Source organism: Leopardus geoffroyi, chromosome B1 (assembly GCF_018350155.1).
Source record: "Leopardus geoffroyi isolate Oge1 chromosome B1, O.geoffroyi_Oge1_pat1.0, whole genome shotgun sequence".
Taxonomy (NCBI): domain Eukaryota; kingdom Metazoa; phylum Chordata; class Mammalia; order Carnivora; family Felidae; genus Leopardus; species Leopardus geoffroyi.
The window spans coordinates 126,045,417-126,067,434 of NC_059327.1; the positions used below are offsets into that span (position 1 = coordinate 126,045,417).

Here is a 22,018-nt window from a genome sequence, read left to right on the forward strand (position 1 = left end):
AGTGAATGTTTGTTGCAGGCCCCAGGCCCACGCTTCGGGAGCTGACAGAAACCACACAGGAAAGTGGCACCATGACTTTGTACCGCCAGCTAATATTCAGCAATGGCTGAGCGCTGACTTCATGCCGGATGCGTGGAGGGCTTCGTCCTCAGGACGGCGTCACACATGAGGTAATATTATTCTCAACTTCAAGGGACAGAAAAGGAGTCTCTGTGAGGTGAACACAGGTCTGTTGTCACACAACTGAGGGTATGAGAGGCTCCACACAGGCCGCCTGGCAATCCACAGCCCACCCTCTTGGCCGCTAGGCCACACGGTCGGTCCCATCCGCGAACCGGGCCCTCAGCGCTGCCTGTAACCATCTGGCTGCAATTTTCCACGGCGCAATTTTAAACTGTCTCACTTGTCCCAAACCCCTCACTTCCCTACCTTGCCTCTCGCTCTCAACAGATGACTGTGCCTCCTAATTACAGAGAAGACAGAAGCCATCAGCCCATTTATCTTGCTCTCCTGCCACCAAACACATAAGCTTACCTGCATCATTTTCTTCCACGGCTGCCTTCCCGCCTGTTACAATGTGACATTTTCAAAGATGGAAAAAAGGCACAACTATAAGATAACAGACATGTTCTTTCCAAGGGGATAAAGAATCCATTTTATTTCAGTGGGGGGGGGGGGGGGGGAGGGGGGAATGTTAAAACAAAGCCATATACAATTTGTAACAAATACAATTGTTTGTTCCCTAGTCCTGAATAATTACAGTATATACAAATTCAATAAGGCACTGGTTCCCCAAAAGAACACAAATGAATCTTCTTTTGAAACAGACAACAAAACCCTTATATATTGCCAACTTTTCTCCAAAAAATATGGCATTGTTCTTTGTTTTGTTTTACAAGAGGAATCATAATTGCTAAATTAAATCACTTCTGATGCCACTTCTTTCATTTCCACTGCTATGCGACCGAGTTTTCTAAAGAGATAGAACTGCAGAACTATTCAAGTTTAAAAAAAAAAAATTGCTTTCAGTGCCTTCCCGCTCACAAACAAAGAAGAACCAGAACAGACCAACGGCGTAAACCTCCGTAACGTCTAATGACTATGCATGACTCTAGGAACACGAAATTCTGTCGTTATTCAGTATTTCCTGTACCTGAGTACACAACAATCGAAATGTGTCAAGGAATTCCCTGGAAACAAAATCTTGGCATGTTTTCTAAGAAGCTTTATGTTTGAAGAATAAACAGAACAGTCACTAGTGGCCTGTGAGCAGTGCTGTCTGGCAAGGCCAAGCCCTGTCTCCTCATACACGACGTTCATAGCACTGTCACTTGTGACTTAACCAACTACATGCTTTCATAAATAAATATTATGTTTCATTTAGTACTTTATCATCCATAATATTTTACTCTCTAATCCACATAATGGAGTTGTGCCAGACTCCAAACCGAACATAATATTTATATATACATATATATTTATATAATATATACACACATACATAAACTATAAACCTGAACATCTTAGCATACAAAACTCACATTAGCTAGCAACTAATATTTTAGGATTCCCTTGGAGGGGAGGGAGTGATTAGAAGAAAATCTTAGTGTTTGAAATAGTCTTGAAAGGAAACAACTGACTACAGTAATTTTCAGGTTCCCACTTATTCTATTGAAAGACAAAACAAAAAAACAAAATTCACTTCTGAGCTACTAAAAATTTAAAAATCAAAAAGTATGATTTGGAAGTGAGTAGGTAGTCCCTTTAAGAACAATTTAGTATTCCCTAAATAAGGTGGGTTTGGGTAAGATACAAAGAAAAGTCTACTCATAAATAAATGCCTATCTCATTGAAAGACACTAACAACTAAATGGGTCTTTTTAAATATAGCAAGAATAATTTTTAAATGTTCATAGTGAGTAAATCAGGTTGAGGATTAGAAAGCAAGCTATAGATTTTTCCAAAACAACTAAACAAATAATATAGAAGAAATTTGGATACTATTTTAATTTCTTCCCATTCTTCATTGGAACCAAGTCCACCCTACAAATCTAGTTTACTTTCAAATCATCACCTCCCCACAAAGTATTTTGATTGAAGTTACCTATGTATAAAAATTTACCAAAATAACACACATTTTTATCTAAGAGGTAAGCCCAACCTCGCTTAAATTTAGGGAAAATCAAGAAACGCAACTGCGTCCCCACTCAACGGGCATCAACGTTTGCTTATTTGTTTGTAGATTATCTAATTTAGAGGCACTGAAGTTTCTCTCCAAGGCTCAGATGATTATCACACTTCATTGTACGCACACATTCCTTCCAAGCTATCACAGGGGATACAATGTGACCCAAGGGAAAGGAACCTTTGGGTTGCGATTCAGGTGATTTTAATCTCACTAAAAGCAGCCTTCTGATTACAATTCTATTTGGAAACGAGTGTTTTTAATCTGGGAGAAACAAACATTGTTCCTATTCAAGGGTTAAGAAAATCGTTACACACCAAACGCGGCTCTAAAGCACTGGGAAGAGAATGCTGACTACAGAACACTCTCTCTCCTGATGTTCTCCCAAACTGTAAGCACAGCTCACAACCACTCTGTGCTCTAAGACGTTTTCAGGTTGAACAAGTCACCAGCTGCAGGCCTACTCCAGAAGTGAGGAGAATATTTTCTCATTTTTCATGCAGCTGGCACATTTTCAAACACCCTCCATCCTTCAGGCACCAACTGGTGAAAATGTGTTATAAAACACTGCCCCCTGGAGTATTCTGGAAGGAACGTCGTGTTTAAAAAGACCAAGAAGTACTTCCCCAATTCTGTACTAAACGCTGCAGAATCTCTAAGAAACAAAAGAAAACCACAGTAAGGACACCTAGACGGATACAGGCGAGAGGGGTGTGCACAATTTTAAGCTTTATGTTCCTGTTGCTGAGGAATATTGGCCCTGTCAATGATCTGACTCACGTTCCTCAAAAGTTCAAACCCCACAGAGCCGAGTAGGTGAGGAGATGCTTTGCACAAGTGCCACAGAGAAGAAAAATAAATAAATTAATTAACAAGTGAACTGAACGTCATGAAAATAAAATAAACTGAGTCAGCACTCTTAAGACGTGAAATTATCATTTAGGGTGAGTATGCTCAATCCATATCTATCTTAGAATAATAAATCACAGCAGCCATAATATTTTGTGCCCTCCACTTGCTCTCTTCTGCTGTCCCCTCTGGAGGTTATATTTCTACTTTTAAATTAAAATTTAGTTAAATTAATATGACATGCTTTCTCTCCTTCCCTTCACTCAGACACAAAAGAGACAGACAATAACAAAAAGAAACTGTCATTATCTATATACAAAATAAGACAGGCATACTTTCCCTTGTGCTTCTAAGGCGGGCTTTTCTGCACAGGTAAGAGACAAGCCATTTGCACCCCCAAGCCTCATCTTCTACCTTACTGACATATTTTTCTTACAACACAGGAGCAAAATTAGCTCTATTTTAAAGAGGCTTGTTTATAACAAAACTGATGGCAATTTTATGTAATATCGATCCTTTCGTTTGAGAGATCAAAAACATGCATGGGTCAGTTCTCTGCACCTAAAAACAGCTCTGTTTGTGTTTAATGAAAAGGAAAGGATTTTACCGTGACAGAAACGCCTTAAAAGAATCAGAAACACAAAGTGGTTCTAAAGAAAAGCATCAACACTTACTACTTCTCACAGAGTCACATGAAACCTTCATTTGTTCCATATTGTCTGAAGCTACGAAGGGTCACCTGCAGGAACCCCCAAACGAGGTCCCAGACAGGTGGCATCTGTACCCAGGTGCATTCACATTGCTGTGGCGGCCCCTAAATTCAGGGCTGGCCAAAGTGGTCTGAGGAGGCAGAACCGGGCAGATTTTCAGAGGAGTTCCACTCTGTGTTCTCCAACTTCACAGACTGTCTCTTGGTTTGAAGAGTGCAACAAAATTATACTAATGGAAAAAGGTATTTTAAAACTTGCCTTCCGGCAGAATTTCTGGGAAGACCTTTTGTTGTTATTAAACTATAATAGTAAAAACCTTAAAACATCTACATTATTTGTTCTATTTTGGCAAAATTAAAGCATCTTTTGAAGAAAAAAAAAAAAGGGCAATCCCAAAATACAGGGCTTTCTTAGAAAGCAACATGCGTCATATCTTGAACAAGTTACCCAAGCGGTTTCTCCCTCCTACAAACAGACACGGTAAGAACGTGTTTCTGGGAACTTCTCTTTGTCCAGGCTGCTCCCTGAGAGGTGAGGCTGAACCCACTGGGAAGCAGGATGGTGTTCAAGGCTTGTACTGTGGATGCTTCTGGAACATCTTTTGCTCTGCCCACAAACAGAAGAGTATCTACTGGCTTTCTCAAGAGGTGCTTGTTTTTTCCCCTCAAATCAGAGTTTAATGTCCTGGGACTCTGACATTTTGGCTAGTGTTTTCTTGACGCGCAGGGCAGTCAGTCGTGATGCAGGATTGTGAGCCCAGCATTCCATCATGAGCTTTCCCATCTGCCTCAGACACTGTGGGAAGGGAAAGGAAAGCTGGAGTAACATGAGACACAAAGATTATCAGCAAGGTGGCCATTTGATATCTGGCTTTTGGTCTGAGGCTTCAGAAGTTTGAATGTATATTTTTTATTTTTTTAATGTTTATTTTTGAGAAAAAGAGAAAGAGCGAGCGCAAGGGGGCAGGGGCAGAGAGAGAGGGAGACACAGAATCCGAGGCAGGCTCCACGTTCTGAACTATCAGCATAGAGCCCAACTCGGGGCTTGAACCCACGAACCGTGAGATCATGACCTGAGCCAAATTCAGGTGCTTAACCAACTGAGCCACCCAGGCACCTTGTAAATATAGTTTCAAAAGATACTCATAAAAGCATGTAGACAAAATTCCATAAAAAATTCTTTTTTCATACAAACTCTAAATGACTAAAACACATTTTCATGTATTCCTTATGACAGTAGCAAGCAGGTGGTTTTGCTGATTGTAGAAGAGTGTCTTTGAAGTCCGTATTAAACAAATACAAAAATACCCAGGGAGTCTGTGTTCCACTCCACACTCCTACATTGTTTATAACACTCGATGAGCTTAAATCTTTTATCTAATTCCATACTATTCAAACAAACATGGTTATTCCTAAATCACAGCTGTCTGCTACAATAAGAGCATCGCACTGTACCATTTAACAAGATTAATGACCTGTGCACAGCCTCGCCAAAACTTTCTCCTGTGTTCTCCTGTGCTACATCAATTATTGGTCTTCCTGTTGAAAAGCACTATTTCACTTCATTAGAAATCTTCAGTGAAGGGATTCTGAATAATACCAATGCCTGTAACCACCTTCAAAATAACAGAACTCCAGGATCTCATAAAGTTTTCTGCATAGCTCATTGGAAAACATCTGCATTATTTAGCATTTCAGTAACGAGACACAAAAACAATGAACCAAGGATTATTTTTAAATGCATTTAACATTGAAGAATTAGTTTATATACAGTGCTCTTTCCATTTGTTGGCATTGGCTTTGGTACATGTTTGGTGGGGTGGGTTTTGGGGGGGTTGCTTTTTTTTTTTCCCCCTGGGGATGCTTCAAACTCCTCTCTGCATGTTCCAGCCTGCCCAAGCACTCCAGGACTTGGTGAGTTTACAAGCTTGGAGCGTGGATGCAGAGGAAGCGGAGGAGGAGATGAGTCAGGAAATGCAAGGCCACCTAACTCGCTTCCTCCTTCTGAAGAGCTGCCTTCCAGACCTGCTCAGGTCTCATCACTGTGTCCTCAGAGCCAGGCTGAATATGGGTTTGTTCAGACTGCATCATATCATTGCCTGTTAACAAAGGTTCGTGGCACAGTTGGGCAGCTCAACTAAGTCAACTAGTATCCCTTCAGTGTAAAGAAAACTAGATTCTGCAGATGCCTATCTTTTCTCTCCTCAAGATGAGAGACTGTTGCAGGCTGGTTTGTCATGGAGAAAATCATGACGCTTTATTTTTTTTTTTTTTTTTTTTTTAATTTTTTTTTTTTTTCAACGTTTATTTATTTTTGGGACAGAGAGAGACAGAGCATGAACGGGGGAGGGGCAGAGAGAGAGGGAGACACAGAATCAGAAACAGGCTCCAGGCTCCGAGCCATCAGCCCAGAGCCCGACGCGGGGCTCGAACTCCCGGACCGCGAGATCGTGACCTGGCTGAAGTCGGACGCCTAACCGACTGCGCCACCCAGGCGCCCCGAAAATCATGACGCTTTAAAGACACACACACACACACACACACACACACACACACACACACAAAGAACATCCTTTATGCAAATGTCAGGACATCACAAACAAGTGAAATAATGTGTACCCACTGTGCAGGCTAAGTGTTAACCCACTCAATATAGTTTAGAAGTAGCAAAAGCAAATTGGAAAAAAGAAACAGATAATTTAACATACTACACTTAGCTCCACATAAATGACTGCAGTGAAGCACCGTTACTGTCACCATCAAAACAAAGAAGGAGGATTCCTGTAGTGAATATACGGAATTTCAGCAAAAAGAGAAGAGTCTATTTAGAAGTTGGTCATAGCCACCTGTTTACCTCAAGCCTTACCTCATCACTGCTCCACCGGTTGGGGAATGAGGGACGTAGCTTCTTGATGCACACGATCTCTCTCATGTCCTCGTAAGAGGGGTCACTGGGCACCAGATCGTGATAGGGAAGCTGGTATTCTTCCACTATACCTGAAAATATGAGTTGTTTTTGAACTATTATTATTGTCACTTTCTATGAGGTAGACATAAACGGCCAACATACAAACCGTTCTCAAAAAGTTCTGCCAGTACTAAAGACAAGTGTAGGCTGAAAAACTGCAAAATAAGTCTTGCAAAACTACATGTGCCCCAATGACACTTAATCTAATTAAAAACATAAATAGAAAACCTAATGAAACATATTATTACAGGTTTTTTCTAATTTCCCAAAGCTAAGTAAAACAAGCATCTCAGATTTATTTCCAATTTCATAAAGGGTCTTGTGTGCCAAATTAAAAAAAGAATCTATATTAAATCTCAATGCAAACTTGGCAGGCACCTCCCAAACTCATACCGCATAATATGGGACTGTTTCTATTATTGCAATATGAGATTATGAATCTCATAATACATTTGGCAGTGTGTCCTACTCGAACAAAACGGGAGATTTACATTTTTCTGCTTAATCATAAGAATGCACTTTTCCGCACTTAAAATTCAAAAAATTATACACACCTAAAAATACCAGCCATGATTTTTTAGGTGCAAGAACTGTCTGATTTTTAATTATTTTCTCCTTTAAATTTTCTGTGTTCCACCCAACTTTCTCTAAGAAAGGCATTACTTTGAGAAAAAAAGAGGTATTGCATAAAGGAGGGTGAAGATACAAATCTATGTCATCTTAGGAAAATGGCACTTAGCGTGAGAAATTCCGTTTCATTTTTCCTAGTATCTACTTTCTACCTTATTCCTTTTGTCCTTTAGAAAAGCAGGCTACTTATATCTTCTTTTCAGTCCTATCTGATTAACTCCTCACAATAATTACCAGCAGCCTCTGTCCTTAGAGGATACTGCTCTGAACACTGTATGTGGAGCACCTTTCCTCCCCATCCTGAATCATCTATTACAGAAGCGTAATTGCTTTTATCTGAACAAGATGATACCGCCAGGTTGGCAGGTTATCCAGTGCATCATTAAATTCGCTGGGGTTTACTCTGACAAAAGCAGGAGTCTGTGTTAGGCCCTTTCTTGCCAACTCAAACCCATATATAAACCTAAAGGACGAGAAGGTTCAGCAGTTTCCTCAGACCATTCCAGCTCACTGTCTTGTTCCTTGCTGAGAGCACAGAGCATGACTGCGTGTGTCATCTACATTAACAGTTCCTTCCATTGTGTTTCATCTCTATAGGAGATACTAAAAGCACAGGGTCTAAAGCATAGGGGATGCTCACACTTCATGTGAGTTCTTCCTCTTTTTCTAATTCTTAAGACAATGGCTCTGGCAACACCTTGAGGGCAAGGGCCACGTCTGTCTTATTCATCTCCTATTTTCCTCAATGCTTAATGTCGGTGTCGTTATCAACATGGTGGTAAGCAAGTATATGTACCACAACAAACTCAGAGCCAACCACATAAAATTATGAATTAATCAAAGTCTATCTTTGAACTATAGGCCTTTCTTCTTTCTCCTTATATGCAATTAAGTTATCAAAACTTCCATATTAGCTGCCATTTAATGGTGTCTGAAACCTCAGAAATTCTTTTTCTTCCCAGGTTTAGTAGACCTACATCCAGATGTATCTAGGTCACCAATAGTCCCTAGACTAGAAAGACAAGACCAAAACTTCCACCATTGTCATAAAGGAAAGTGTGGGAGAACAGAGTTTTGTGTGTGTTTGCCTTTCTGGAAAGAGAAAACAAACTCACTTATTAGGAACCCACTAGATACCAGGCATGTAGGTAAGTATGCTGTATAACTTATTAAATTTTTATAAACATGTTTGTGAGGTAGCATTATTACCCACATTATCCAGATGAGAAAAGTGGGTTTTGAGGGATTCAGTACCTTGCCCAAGGCCATACAGTTGGTATGGGGCAGAGCTGGGACTGGAATGTCTCTGACAAACATATGTCAATCTCATAAAGAGAAAAGGCAACATTTTAGTACCTCTGAAATCTCCATAGGCAAAGACAGACCTAGTAAAGCAATTAATACCGTGCTGTTTTTATAAGGCTAACTTGTTTTTAAGCTGAGAATCATTTCTCCTGTGTTCCAGCTCACAGGCTTCCAAATACAGGTTTCCTGTGGACTTGTTTGCTTTAGATGTTCAGGAAAACGTAATTAGAGAAGTAGTCTTGTAGTCTACTTACTACTCCTTCAACTTCCACAAACCGATCGTAAGTGTAAGCATAGTATTCAAAAATAGGCTCATCTACTCTTTATACATCATGAACCAAGGCACAGTTAGTTAACTTCTATTTTGGTTTGCTCTTTTCTTCTTCGTATATAATGGGACATTTATTCACTATCTGGTTAGGAAACATTTCCTATGTCAACTTTCCTTTTCGCAGTTCTCTCACTTTAGAGGGAACGTGTTCTATTTTAAATTAAGCTTCTAATAGGCTCAGAATTCCCAGAGTGATGAGAAGGCATTGCATTGTGATCTTTCTACCAAAATCTAAATGCCTGTTGATTAACTGTTTCTCCTCTATATTTAAATATGAATCCAAATATAAGTTAAGCCCCTACCAACCAAAATGAAAATTTTATAAATTTTTTTTTTTAAACGTTTATTTATTTTTGGGACAGAGAGAGACAGAGCATGAACGGGGGAGGGGCAGAGAGAGAGGGAGACACAGAATCGGAAACAGGCTCCAGGCTCTGAGCCATCAGCCCAGAGCCTGACGCGGGGCTCGAACTCACGGACCGTGAGATCGTGACCTGGCTGAAGTCGGACGCTTAACCGACTGCGCCACCCAGGCGCCCCCCAAAATGAAAATTTTAAATAAGAGCTAATATGTATTGAAAGCTATTGATGTACCAGGAAGTTTTAATTCTCTTTAATTCACCTCCTTCTTAAGAAGAGAGAACTGGAATCAAGCTGAGTAACTTGTCAAAGGTTCACAGATAGTATACAGCAGGTTTGAGAACGAACCCCGGCCCCAGTGAAGTGTTCTCCACACTTTCAGAAGCATGGGCAAACTCAGGGTTTCACAAAAGTGAGTTTAAATTGGCCGTGATGAGCAGCAGCACAGTCTCTTACCAAGCACAGCCATGAGTAACCATAAACAGGGTACTTGATAATGAAGAGCCTAAGATTCAGCTTCTCACCTAAAAAGTGTTGGAATCTATTTAAAGACAGACGATGCAGCAGTAAGCGAGATACTACACGCAATAATAATGCCTCTGAATATTTAGTAATGTCTTGCATTGTCTTACTAGGGAATCCTTGTTTGTAGGAAACTTATCATGACCAGTAGTAATACTCTTATGCTTTCATTTCCTTTTGATAAAAACTGATGTTTTCAAACTGCTTTATGAAGAAGAACTATAGAAAGTCAAGTGTGGGGGGGAGGTTAAGAATGGGTGTCCCACCCCACATTTCTGTCTGTACCTTACTTAACCTGCGTAGAGGAAGCCACAAGGGATGGGGTATTGGAGTTGGGGATGGGGCCCAGCAGGTTGGTGACAAGAAGCTGGAAGGAGGCAGTCCAAGATGATTCTAAGACGTCAGATATCACTTACTGGGGGGACTGTGACTGGATCAACCGAAACAAGGTGGAAAATAAAAGGCAATCGTGGACAATATGCTAACTCCGATCTCTGATCAGAAAGGATTTGTAGTAGATCCAACAGCATCACTGTTACTTACCTCCTGATACACATCTCCTAGCAACCTCCCAGAGGATGAGTCCAAAACTGTACATGTCGGCCATAATGTAAGACTGAAAGTGATTTCTATTTAAGCTCTCATCCAACACTTCTGGGGGCATATAGCGTTTGGTGCCAACTCGGGTGTTGGGTGGTATGTCAACTTCATTGGTATCACTGAGGAAAAAGGAAAGCAAAGCCCTATCAGCACTGAGCAGGACCAACAAATGACAAGTTGAAGGGATTCCTGAACAGGGTTTTAGCGAAAGGTGGGAAGGGATAGCCTTTCACAGAATAACATTTCCCTGAAACATATGTTTTGCCAGGAGTTGTATTATATATTCACACATAAAAACCCAACGAAGATGGGTGAAGCTACGACATACAAGGTTGCATTGCCAGTGGATCAAATTTACACTCGGAATAATTGCTATATATCTATTAAAAATGCCTAAAAATATCTTCTTCCCCTTCATATTTTAATAGCTTTGCTCTGAAAATTGGCATGAGCACATGCCAAGGTGGTTCGTTTGAGACAGTATTTTTAAAACCAAGTGTTGCGAGGTTTTTAGAGGTGCAAACAAGTTAAAAAATGAGGGAGGAAGAGAACCAACAAAGACCTGAAAATGTTTTACTCTGATAAGCAGGATCTACAACATGTACTTCTTACTAAAAGGAGGAAAGGAATAACTGAACATAGTATCAGTAGGTGAATGAAAATTTCAGGATGCGATCCATTCATCCTGATTTCCCATAGACTGGGAGAAAATTCACGATGCGTGGACACCAATCTGTAGAATGGCACTTGGGAACCACTGCCTCAGCGCTGAGAGCTGCAGTCCGAGTTCTGAATGGAGATGTGTAAAGTGAAACTACTATTGCTCGATAGGCTGACAACTAACCAAGACGAGGTATGTAAAATCGCGACCAGCACAGTCCGAAGCATGTATCAGAGGTTAACAAGTATTCTCTCAGCAGACACTAGTGGAGCTAGGAAGAGCAATAAACCCCAGTTTGGGTGAAGAAACTATTAAACAGAAAAGACACAAAAAGTCATTGTTAAAACTGCCGTTTGCGGGGGGATCGCGGCTAAACCCGGCTATCTCCTAATTCCTAGGGAACGTGTTCTCCTTTTCATCACACTCCACTGACTCTCTAGCAGCTACGTGTTATTTCTCCTCCACGAGGAAGTTACACAGAGCAAATATCACATTTATCAGGCTGGGTCACAGGCAATAACGCCAAACTTGCCCAAACACTACTGGCTTTCGGGAAGAACCTGTGGCTTTGATCTCCCTGCCTCCATCTTTACTGTCTACAACAGAAACTATGCAGTGTCACTTGGGAAAATTTAAAGGGTGGCAGATGTCTCTCTGCAGATCTCCAAACTGTTAACATTTACTAAAACGCATAAAGCTTCATCCTTAGAACCATTTTAAATTCATTTCCAGCTAAAAGCCTTAATATAAAGCTATTGCAACAGATGGGCCACCAGTATTCTCATTAGGCCCCTCAGGATCTTCTAGGAGCTACTGCTCTGAGAAAGCCTGTTTGTTTTTAAAATAAAACTTAAAGTGTAAATTTTTAAAAATGAAAATAAATAAATTTACATGCATGCATGTATACATGCATGTATAATATATATACATGCATATATATATATATGTTATATAATATATATTAGTCTGTAATACAGACTTGGAAGAAAGTGAGCCAAGAAGCAGCTTAATGATAAAATGAAAAATATCAGATTTCAAAGATGCCACAAAAATTCCACTTTTAATTATACTGACATCTCTTCTGTGAGCACACAGTAGGTACTTCATTAATGTGTTCTAATTTCTGATTTTGAATCATTAGAGGAAGACAGTGGTGGGCCTGGGTAGAGAATTCTGGTTTCTATACAAAGAAACAAACATGGGGGCTGGCAGATGGAAAGAAACTGGTAAAGGGCCTAAATTATATTCCAGAACATGGACTGGGAGACGAAATCAAGACCGGTCTTATCATGGGCCCCACAAGAGTGTATCTGGGCCAAAGATATACTGTGACCACACTTGATAAAGATTTTAGGCAACTCCTTCCCATTCTTACTCTTAGCTTCTTGTGTTTTATTTAGATTTGCTAGGTCAGGAAGGGCTAACAGAATGTCTGACATGGAGACAATCTATTGTAAACTGAAAGGTAATAGTCACTTGATGACAGAATTAAGATTTCTGATAGGCAGACTACACAGAGTTCATCTCTACACTCTCATTCCCTCAAACACTGAACAAACATACAATCAAGGATTTGGTTGGTCCGTCAGATTCCCAAAAAATGTGCAGGCTTGGCACGACTGTCCCCTCTCTTCTTTCCTTTCCCCACCCTTCGTGTTTCCCTAGTAGTTTGTGAATAGATACCCTCCCTCAGAATATCTGAATAAGTATCTGTCTTCCAACCTAAAAGTGTAAACTCCTTGAGCCCTAAATATCTACCATAATCATTTCATAGCCCTAAAGAGAATTGTCCTGATCCCTCTCCATTCACAATGGGCTGTGCACATGGTTGGTAAATAATACACTTTAACTGAAAGAAAGAAAAGGCCAGTCTACTGTAAACTTTGCTATAGATACTTTAAAGAGAAATATAAAAAAATCTCTGTGGCACCTGGGTGGCTCAGTTGGTTGAGCGTCCGACTTCAGCTCAGGTCATGATCTCACAGACCGTGAGTTCAAGCCCGCATTGAGCTCTGTTCTGACAGCTCGGAGCCTGGAGCCTGCTTCACATTGTGGGTCTTCCTCTCTCTCTCTCTGCCCTCCCCTGCTCATGCTCTCTCTCTTTCTTTCTCTCAAAAATAAACATTAAAAATAAAAAAAAAATCTCTGTTGTATATAGACCATAAAATGAGACATTACCAATATCTAAGAGGTTAAATAAAATTTTGTTAAGCAAAGTAACGTTGTAAAAGATTACTGTTAACCTAATGGCAAATGCCTTCAGCACTACACTTAAATGACAAACACGCCAATTATAAGTACTTCATATCAGACATTATAAAGGGGCAGACCCTCCAAGACATATATAGCTCCAGCCCCTCTTCGCTCAGGAGTGTTTCTATATTGGAAAGTAATTAAACTGCAGCTCTCTCTCAGGTTTTCAGTAACGTTATCTTAGCTGCTCCCAAATTAGGGAAGAGAAAAAGTAAGTTTGTTCATCTTCAAGACCAAAAATAGAAGCCAGGGATATTGACGCTGGGGGACCGAGAATAAAGGAAGAAAAAGAGGCCATAAGTAGAGTTCGATGGTGCAGAGCATGTAAGAATAGGGGATAAAGTAACTGAAGGAAGGGGTCAAGGAGGAAGAAGGAAACAGGAAAGGTCAGGGCGCCTTCAGCTTTCCCTGGCTTCCTTTTCCATGAAGGGGCAGTTCATGAGAAAAGACAGATACTGTACAAGGAGGGCAGAGTCGGAGAAACGAACTCTAAATGCACAAAAGAATCCTCTGTGCTGCAGCGGCCACACGTACATGTGGTCAAATCATAAAATCACTCAGAGCAAAGATAAATACCAACTTCAGGATACTAGCTACTTCCGGGTCGGGTAAAGGGGAATAAAATAGGGAGCAGAATGCAAAGGGCTATCTTCAACATTGCATTAAAAAAAAAAAAAAAAGACCAGATAAAAATAAGGCAACTTGTTAACTTTGTTAACATTATAACAATTGTTACATGAGTGCCTTATTATTTTTTATACTTTTCTGCATATATAAATATATTTTAATTAAATATATTATAAAGGAAAAGAATTCAGCAGGGTAAGGAACAAGAAAAACGTACCTTTCAAGGATTAAGTGATAGGTTGGAAACATAAGGCTCTGAAGAGCAAAAGTGGACCAAAGTAGAGAAGATGAGTTTCTACCAGGAAAAACCAAAAACATTCCATCAAAAACATGGGTGCCACATTCACTGTAGAGGAAAACATGATCTCTCCTGCCTTCCAATGGAGAAGAGTTAGAAATATTTGCACAAAGGGCTCATAACTGAAAGATTGGGTTTAGAGAACTACAGGGGTAGATATTTTTACTTACACTTTAATAATTAATCCTTCTACTAGATCCAACATTGGCTTTCATCCCTGTTAATGTACCAGTGTGATACAGGCTTAAGTAGAATGTAAAAAAACATAAAAATATAATTTGAATGAGGCACCTGGGTGGCTCAGTGGGTTAAGCATCCTACTCTTGATTTTGGCTCAGGTCATGATCTTACAGTTCATGGGATCGAGCCCCACATCAGGCTCTGCACTGACAGCTCAGAGCCTGTTTGGGATTCTTTCTTTCTCTCCCTCTCGCTCAGCCCCTCCCCCACTTATGTGTGCACACGCTGTCTCTCTCCTTCTCTCTCTCAAAATAAATAAACTTAAAAAAATATATCTAAATATATATATATATATATATATATCTTTTTTGAACAAAATAAATTAAGGGTTGTCAGGCAACTTCCTCTCCAGGAAAAAAAAATTGTTTTAGAATCTTACTTTACTGGATATTTTTCTTTATGAACTTTAGGGACAGTGGGCTGGGACAGGATTAAATAAAAACACCTAAAATTTTCTGAATAACAAATAAACAGTAATTTGGGAGGTTGGGGGTAAAGAGGCAAGTCAATTAGGGAGAAAAAGGGTTCTCCCCTCTGACCTAGAGTCATGACAAGATGTTAAGCTTCTGTAGGAAACAAAGATCGGGAAAATGTTCTGGTGGCATGAATTTTATGACTAAATTTTACACAGTGCCCTACAATGTATCTCAGCAAAGCTCTCTTCAACCTTGAGTTGATGGTGTTTGGCAAAGAAAAGAATCAGCTACTATATTATGTGGAGGTATAGCAAACATATATATAGAACATATATCAAAGATATAAGGCTGATAGGACAGAGAGGAAAACAGTTCCTTAGGGTCCCCAGATGCGCTTGAATGAAACCGAGTTCCCTACTGTATTAAGTAGGATTAGGGCTGATGAAGTGTAATTTTATTTGATTCTCAAAATGTAGGATGCCCTCAGCTAGGACTACATAAAGAGGCATGAAAACAAACTTCCTATTTCTGACCAAAATCATTTGGATGACAGTGGTAGGATAAAGAAAGTGGCAGCATGGTGGTGTAAGAGGTCTACAGAGGAGACCAAACCTTCCAGCATTCGAACACTCTCGGTGGCTCCTTCTCATCCAACGGGGATACAAAGTGATCGAGAGTTCTCAAGGCAACTGCTTTAGGCAGGGAGAGGGCAGCAAGGCACACTGACAGTGTGAGACAATGGCAGCCAGAGAAGGGAAGAGAAGGCAATGAAAGGATACAATACTAAGATTTTCCTCTTCTGAAGGTAACAAGGAGGGCTGATGAAGTAGGCACATGGCAGAAGCAATAGGACCTGCTGGGAGACAGATTTCATTACTGACATGGTTTAGAACCTTGGGCGCACGGTGACGATTTTAATTGGTTTTATTGTCTATGGACAGTGCCGCTCCCTACTGCGTATGTGGCCCTCTGGGTCTGGCCCTGGTACCCAGAGTGGCACGTGCGCACTGTTCTTAAAGTAACCAGCAGAGGGAACTGTGGAGCTCCTGTGAATGCAGAGAGGCTCAAAGTGGAGCCTCCAGCAAGGAGTCAGAGACAGCTGGAGGATGAGCCTGGGCAAAGCATGGGACTGGGGAATAGGGCACGACTTACACTGTCAGCCATGATGCACCAGAGGAGGGGTAGGCAAAAGATTTTTATTTTGGTGGCAGAGTATAATAAAGCAGATTTTTAAAAACACAGTCTTCGCCTTAACCTTGTTTTGGGTTAACTGTTTTTCAGGTTCATTAAACCTCCCAATTATAAACACATAGCAGGAATTCTTGCAAGAAGAGTTGGGTAAAGGAAAAAGCCACAGGTTCGGCACAGTGCACATTCCCCCTGTACCATCGGCTGAAGGGAGAGGTGCACGAAAGACATGAAGATCCCACTGTGGCCATGAGAAACCAGCTTGGGGAATCAAGATGTTAGCTCCAACCAGGTGGCTGTGGCTCATGAAGCCTTTGGTCACACGCAGGCAGTCTTCTGCTGGGTGTGGCTGGTGTCTAAAACAGAGAGATGAAAGAAGGAGACAGGGAGAAGGGAGATAAAAAGGTAATAGAGAAGGAAGAGAAGCAAACATAGCATACCTTTAATAATCTAAAAAGGAGTTTAAAAAATAAGAATTCAGTGATCAAAAAAGAACGAAATCTTGCCATTTGCAAAACATGGATGGAACTAGAGTGTATTATGCTAAGTGAAATAAGTCAGCCAGAGAAAGATAAATACCGTAGGACTTCACTCATAGCTGGAATTCAGGAAACAAAACAGATGAACAAATGGGAAAGGAAGCAAAAATAAGATAAAAACAGAGAGGGAGGCAAACCATAAGAGACTCTTAAATACAGAGAACAAACTGAGGGTTGCTGGGGGGCGGTGGGGGAAGATGGGCTAGATGGGTGATGGGCATGAAGGAGGGCACTTGTGGGGATGAGCACTGCGTGTTGCATGTAAGTGATGAATCCCTAAGGCTACTCCTGAAACCATTATTGTACTATATGCTAACTAACTTGGATCTGAATTCAAAAGAAGAAAAAGAAACTACTCTGAAACAATAAATAAACAAGAAGAACTGAACTTCCAAGAACAATGAAAGAAGGGCAGGAGGCATAAGACATATAAGGGAAGCCAATGGTTTGCTTGAGGCTTGCAAATGACATCTGAAATTAACCACACGGGAAACATAGTAGAGCCTCCAGAACCTCCTGGTAGGAAGACAGAAGCAGCCTCCCAACACATGAAAGACCCTCCTGAGCCTTCAGAGGAAGGGGCTGTGCACATCCCTGGGTGTTTCCTACAGCATCTGGTAGGTAACAGTGGTGCTGGCCGGCCACGCTGAACTCTGCCCAGTCAGATGCTAACCAATGAGGAGAGTTTTCTGCTGCACTTTCAAAAAGACTCCATGCTTCTACAATTAAATCCTGAGACATCTCAGGATTTCTGAGCAACAGAACTTTCAAGCTAAAAACCCTTCAAAAAGAGGATGGACATGGCTGCAAAACTCTGACAGAGAGCGGGGATTCTGCCACTAATCAGCGGAGTTCTCGGATTCCAGCGAGTCATTTAGGCATGCCACTTTTTAAATATACCACTAAGTACACAAACCAGAGGCAGGGTTAGTGCTAATGGCATCAGAAGGACGCAGAGGAAATGCAGTGCCCCCTGGGCTGGGTCACTCCACCTCCTTTGCATTTGGACAAGTTGACAATTATCAGTTGGGAGATACATGTTACAGACCGATCTCCATTGTAGTTTTTCTATTTAAAATTTAATAGCAGAGAAGTTCTAAACCAGGATTTTTTTCCCCTAAGAAAATATATTATTCTGACACTGAAGGACCAGTGGGGTTGCTTGATCCTCCAAAGTAAAAAGTGAAAAGATTGATAAGTTCCTTTAAGGGATTTCATTGTTTTGTCCTCCCAAGAGAGATTTGGGGTTACGATGATGTCTGCTTCAGCATCACCTGGATTAAGTCTCTGTTGGGCAAGAAATACATCAGCACTTACGTCATTTTCAAGAGAGTGCATGAAAAAAAAATGAATACAGCCTAAAAAAAATTATATGAGCAGGAAATCTCTGAAGCATAGTCCACTCTCTCTGTGGCTCTCAACTTCCCTGGGAACCTCCCAGAAATTACTTAAAAGCCTGAGAGAACACTTACCATGTAGAGACCATGGTAAAGATTAAATTCTCACAGGAAGTTCACTTTTGAAGTCTGAGAACTCCACACTGGGTTACCTTTGACCCCACTTGTAATAAGATCTCTAACGATCTCTGTGTGTGCACGTGCCCCCAAAATAGGAAAATCAGGAAAAGAGCAGAAACCAAAGAAATATATAAAGCAAGGTTTAAAAGTAAAGCTCAAAAATTGAGAAGAGCAAAGTTCCTTTGAAATACAGAAAATAAAATGTGAAAAGGACCTCTGAAATTATCCAATGCAGCCTCCATTTAATGGAAGGAAACTGAGGTCCAGAAAAGTAAATGGTCCCACAACTGCTCTAGCCATGAGATTTGTGCCTCCAACAGCCACGGTTTCACAGCTGAGCCAGTGTCCTCAAGCCTTCCTCTCTTGATGAACAAGTCAATATATGCCAAACAGAGCTCTGAATTATCCCTTAAAGCACTCCCCTCTGCTTCCTGGAATCAGGGTTCACATGAAATTTGAAAGATCATTTAGTTCATTCTCCTTATATTAGCAGAGCTGAGTTTCAGAAATATAACACTCACTTTTCTTGCCTATTTTAAGATCTACAGAGAAGAAAAGCCCTCAATTACTCTGATACTGCCAAGATGTATTGCTTCAAAACAATGTTGGAATACCTACAACGAATAATTCACTATGTCATGTCAAATGGGAAATACATTAATTAATCTGGCACGGATCCTGCTCTCAAGATGCCCAGTGACAAGTAGGCAAGATGAGGCAGGTACTAATATACTTATACTATCAGGCAGACAAGGGCTGGGAAATTACCAGGGAGTAGAGAAGATGATGTCATTATTCCTAGCTAGAGGATGCGTAAAGTGACTTAAAGGCAGCTCTGAGACCGGATTAAGGTACACGAAGAAGCAGGGGCATTTCAGACTGGAAACTATGCAAGGCACAGTAAACATGCAGTACATATGGAGAAAACAAATACATCAGTTTTGCAAAAGCACACATACAAACTGGAGGGTTTGCAGGACGTAAAACAAGGAAGGTAGGGGCACCTGGGTGGCTCACTGGGTTGAGCATCCGACTTTGGCTCAGGTTATGATCTCATGGTTCATGAGTTGAAGACCCACATCAGGCTCCATACTGATAGCACAGAGCCCATTTCAGATCCTCTACCCCCCTCTCCCTCTGCCCCTCCCCCATTCTATTTCTCTCTCTCTCAAAAATAACTAAACATTAAAAAAAAAAAAAAAACACCAACCAGGAAAGTAGATTTAATCCAGAGTGTGTAGGACCTCTGGAGCCAAGAACAGATGCTTTTTTTCTTCAACCTGTAGTTCACGAGGTATTGTGCACGTGTCCATTAATACAAAATTTGGGAGCAACACCTGTGTAATGGGCACCAAGGAAAGGCGGTAGGGATGTAAATTTGAGGAAAAAAACATGGTATCTACCTTCATGGAGCTTAGTCTTCATTGGGAATAACAGACAAGTAGTCCATGAGTATTGCACACGAGTATGAGAAATGTCATGACAGCATGCACAGGGTCACACAGGAGGGCAGAAGACTAACTAAAAGTCAGACTTAAGGGAATAATAAGAGGTGTCCCAAAGAAATAAACTGCAAAGATAAGTAGTAGTTATGCAAACAGAAGAGGAGATGCTGGGCACTCAGGTAAAGATAAAAACACCTGAAGGTGTGAGAAAGAATGAAGCATTCAGAATATAAACTACAGTTGAACCCAAAGCTATGGGAAACCATGAAATTATTATGCTGTCCAAAATTATGTTTCAAGAAAATAAATCTGGCAGCAGCATGTAGGGAAAAAAAAATGGAAAATAGGAAAGACAAAGACTACAAAAACTACAAAGTGCTTCACTCCAGAATCTAGAAAAATGGTAGAGGACCCAAACGGGATTCAGTCCTAGTGGGAATATCATGGGGAGAGAATCCATTCAACTGAGCAAACCAAAAACTGAAGGAACAAAGGAAATGTCAGGCACCACACATTTTAGAATGGATCAACCACAACTGAGAACTAGAAAGGAAAGCAGGTATCAGCAGGAAATCTAGCAGTGGGGGGAAATATGTAAGAGACAGACCAAGAACAGAACCCACAGACAAAGAAAATGAACGTGGAATAAAGGCACATCAAGAAAATAGCAGGAAGAAAGGTTTGCACACTGTGGACAGTGGAATGACAATAAGAAAGGCTTCTGGTGACAAAGATCAAAGGTACCCCTTAAAACAGGAGCTCAGGAGAGAAGGGAGAAGACACAAAATCACACAAGACATTGTGAATTACTGGATTCTGCAAGCAGATTACTCTATGGAACTCAAGAAATTTAACAGGGGAGGACCGAAGAGAGGCCGGTAATTTGAGAAGCATCATAGGATTGATTGATTGATTGATTGATTGATTGATTGATTTGGTAGAGGAGACTTAAAAAAGGCTGTAGATTAGAAAAAAGAATTCAGAAGAGAGAAGGGATTTTTTTCATGTTATCAGGAGGTTCTTAATTTCCTCCTGCTTTGATTTTAAAGGTGAGAACTTCAATACCATCCTCCAAATGGTGGAGACCTTCCTGTATTGGGGGCCTATTATTAAGTCACACCTCAGTCTTTACAAAAATACCAATCCATTAGTCTTTTCTCATGAGTTTTATTGTCCAAACATTTCATCATCTCCATGGCTTTTCCACTGTGCCCTCCTCCATATTCTATCAAGTCTTCTTTGGGGGAAAAAAAATCCATGAGAGGATCCAAGGAACTAATAAAGGCTAAGCCTAGATTGAGTTTTTAAAAGGGTAGTTAGTTCTATGATGACCCCTCTACGCCAGCAGTTTGCAAACTCATTCTGTTTTGTATTCAAAGCAAAGGAATCACTTCTTCTAACTAAATCATCTACAAGATAAAAGAGGCTGCACTGATTAGGGGCAAAATAGAGCCCCACTTACTGGGTACTCTTCCTCCCCACTCTGTACAAGCTGCTGCTGTCACTCCAAGGAGCCCCAGCGGTCTGAAACCACTGTGTTATGACACATGTTGGTTTATGTGTTATTCACTCTAAGTCATGGTACAGTAGTGCTGCATGCTGACCGTGCTTTGTTAGTTTCTAACATTTCTCATGGAATAGCTATGCAAACAATCTTTCTTCCATAAGATTAAAAAAAAAAAAAAAAACACGGCCTTTATCACCACATAACATGTAGATCTTTACTAAAACCTTTTCCTACCTACAAACGTATGCAGAATGCTCACCAAATCATCCCAGACATTAGGTACTCTTTTCTAAAGAGCTTCATGACAGCTACAAACCTAATGTAAACACTGTCTAGAAGCCAGGTCACGGAGGAGCACAGAAACCACAGGACACAAATACGTGTTTCTTCAAATTAATGTTTCTACTTTGTCCCTCCAAAGAAACATCAAAATTAAGAAGGTTCCTCCTCTAAATTTCCTAGCAGCACCAAATGCCAGAATGTACAATCTATAAAAAAGGGATAGAAGAGAATCATAAAAAGTGTATTCATTCACTTTAATACTAACCTAATAAATTTGACGGCCAGGCCCAGGTCAGCTATACAGCACGTTCCGTTTTTCTTCACCAGGATGTTCTTACTTTTCAGATCTCGGTGGGCGATTGCCGGTTTGCCTTGGGTACTAAAGATTTCAGTATGTAAATGACATAAGCCACTGACAGCAGAATAGGCTAACTTCAGCATTGATTTTGTATCTAGAGTGGTGGACTTCAGATAGTCATAGAGGGAACCGTTTTCATGATAGTCTGTAATTAGGTACAACTGGGTCCAAGACCCTGTCCCTTTGATATCTGCAGCAATGAACCCTAAAAGGAAGAAAGACAAAAAG

At 40.6% G+C, this 22,018-nt stretch overlaps 1 protein-coding gene across 12 annotated transcripts in view; it reads right to left on the reverse strand.

Moving 5' to 3' along the window:
- Nucleotides 1-626: 626 nt before the first annotated feature.
- Nucleotides 627-22,018, reverse strand: part of BMPR1B (bone morphogenetic protein receptor type 1B) — a 144,603-nt gene continuing 123,211 nt past the window's right edge. For all 12 annotated transcript variants that reach the window (XM_045472458.1, XM_045472413.1, XM_045472449.1 and 9 more), the window contains 4 exons: nt 21,698-21,995; nt 10,403-10,578; nt 6,610-6,740; nt 627-4,539 (listed from right to left, as the gene is read on the reverse strand). In XM_045472458.1, the coding sequence (XP_045328414.1) occupies nt 4,414-4,539; nt 6,610-6,740; nt 10,403-10,578; nt 21,698-21,995 (731 nt within the window). In that variant the 3' untranslated portion in view covers nt 627-4,413. The remainder of the gene's footprint in view (nt 4,540-6,609; nt 6,741-10,402; nt 10,579-21,697; nt 21,996-22,018) is intronic.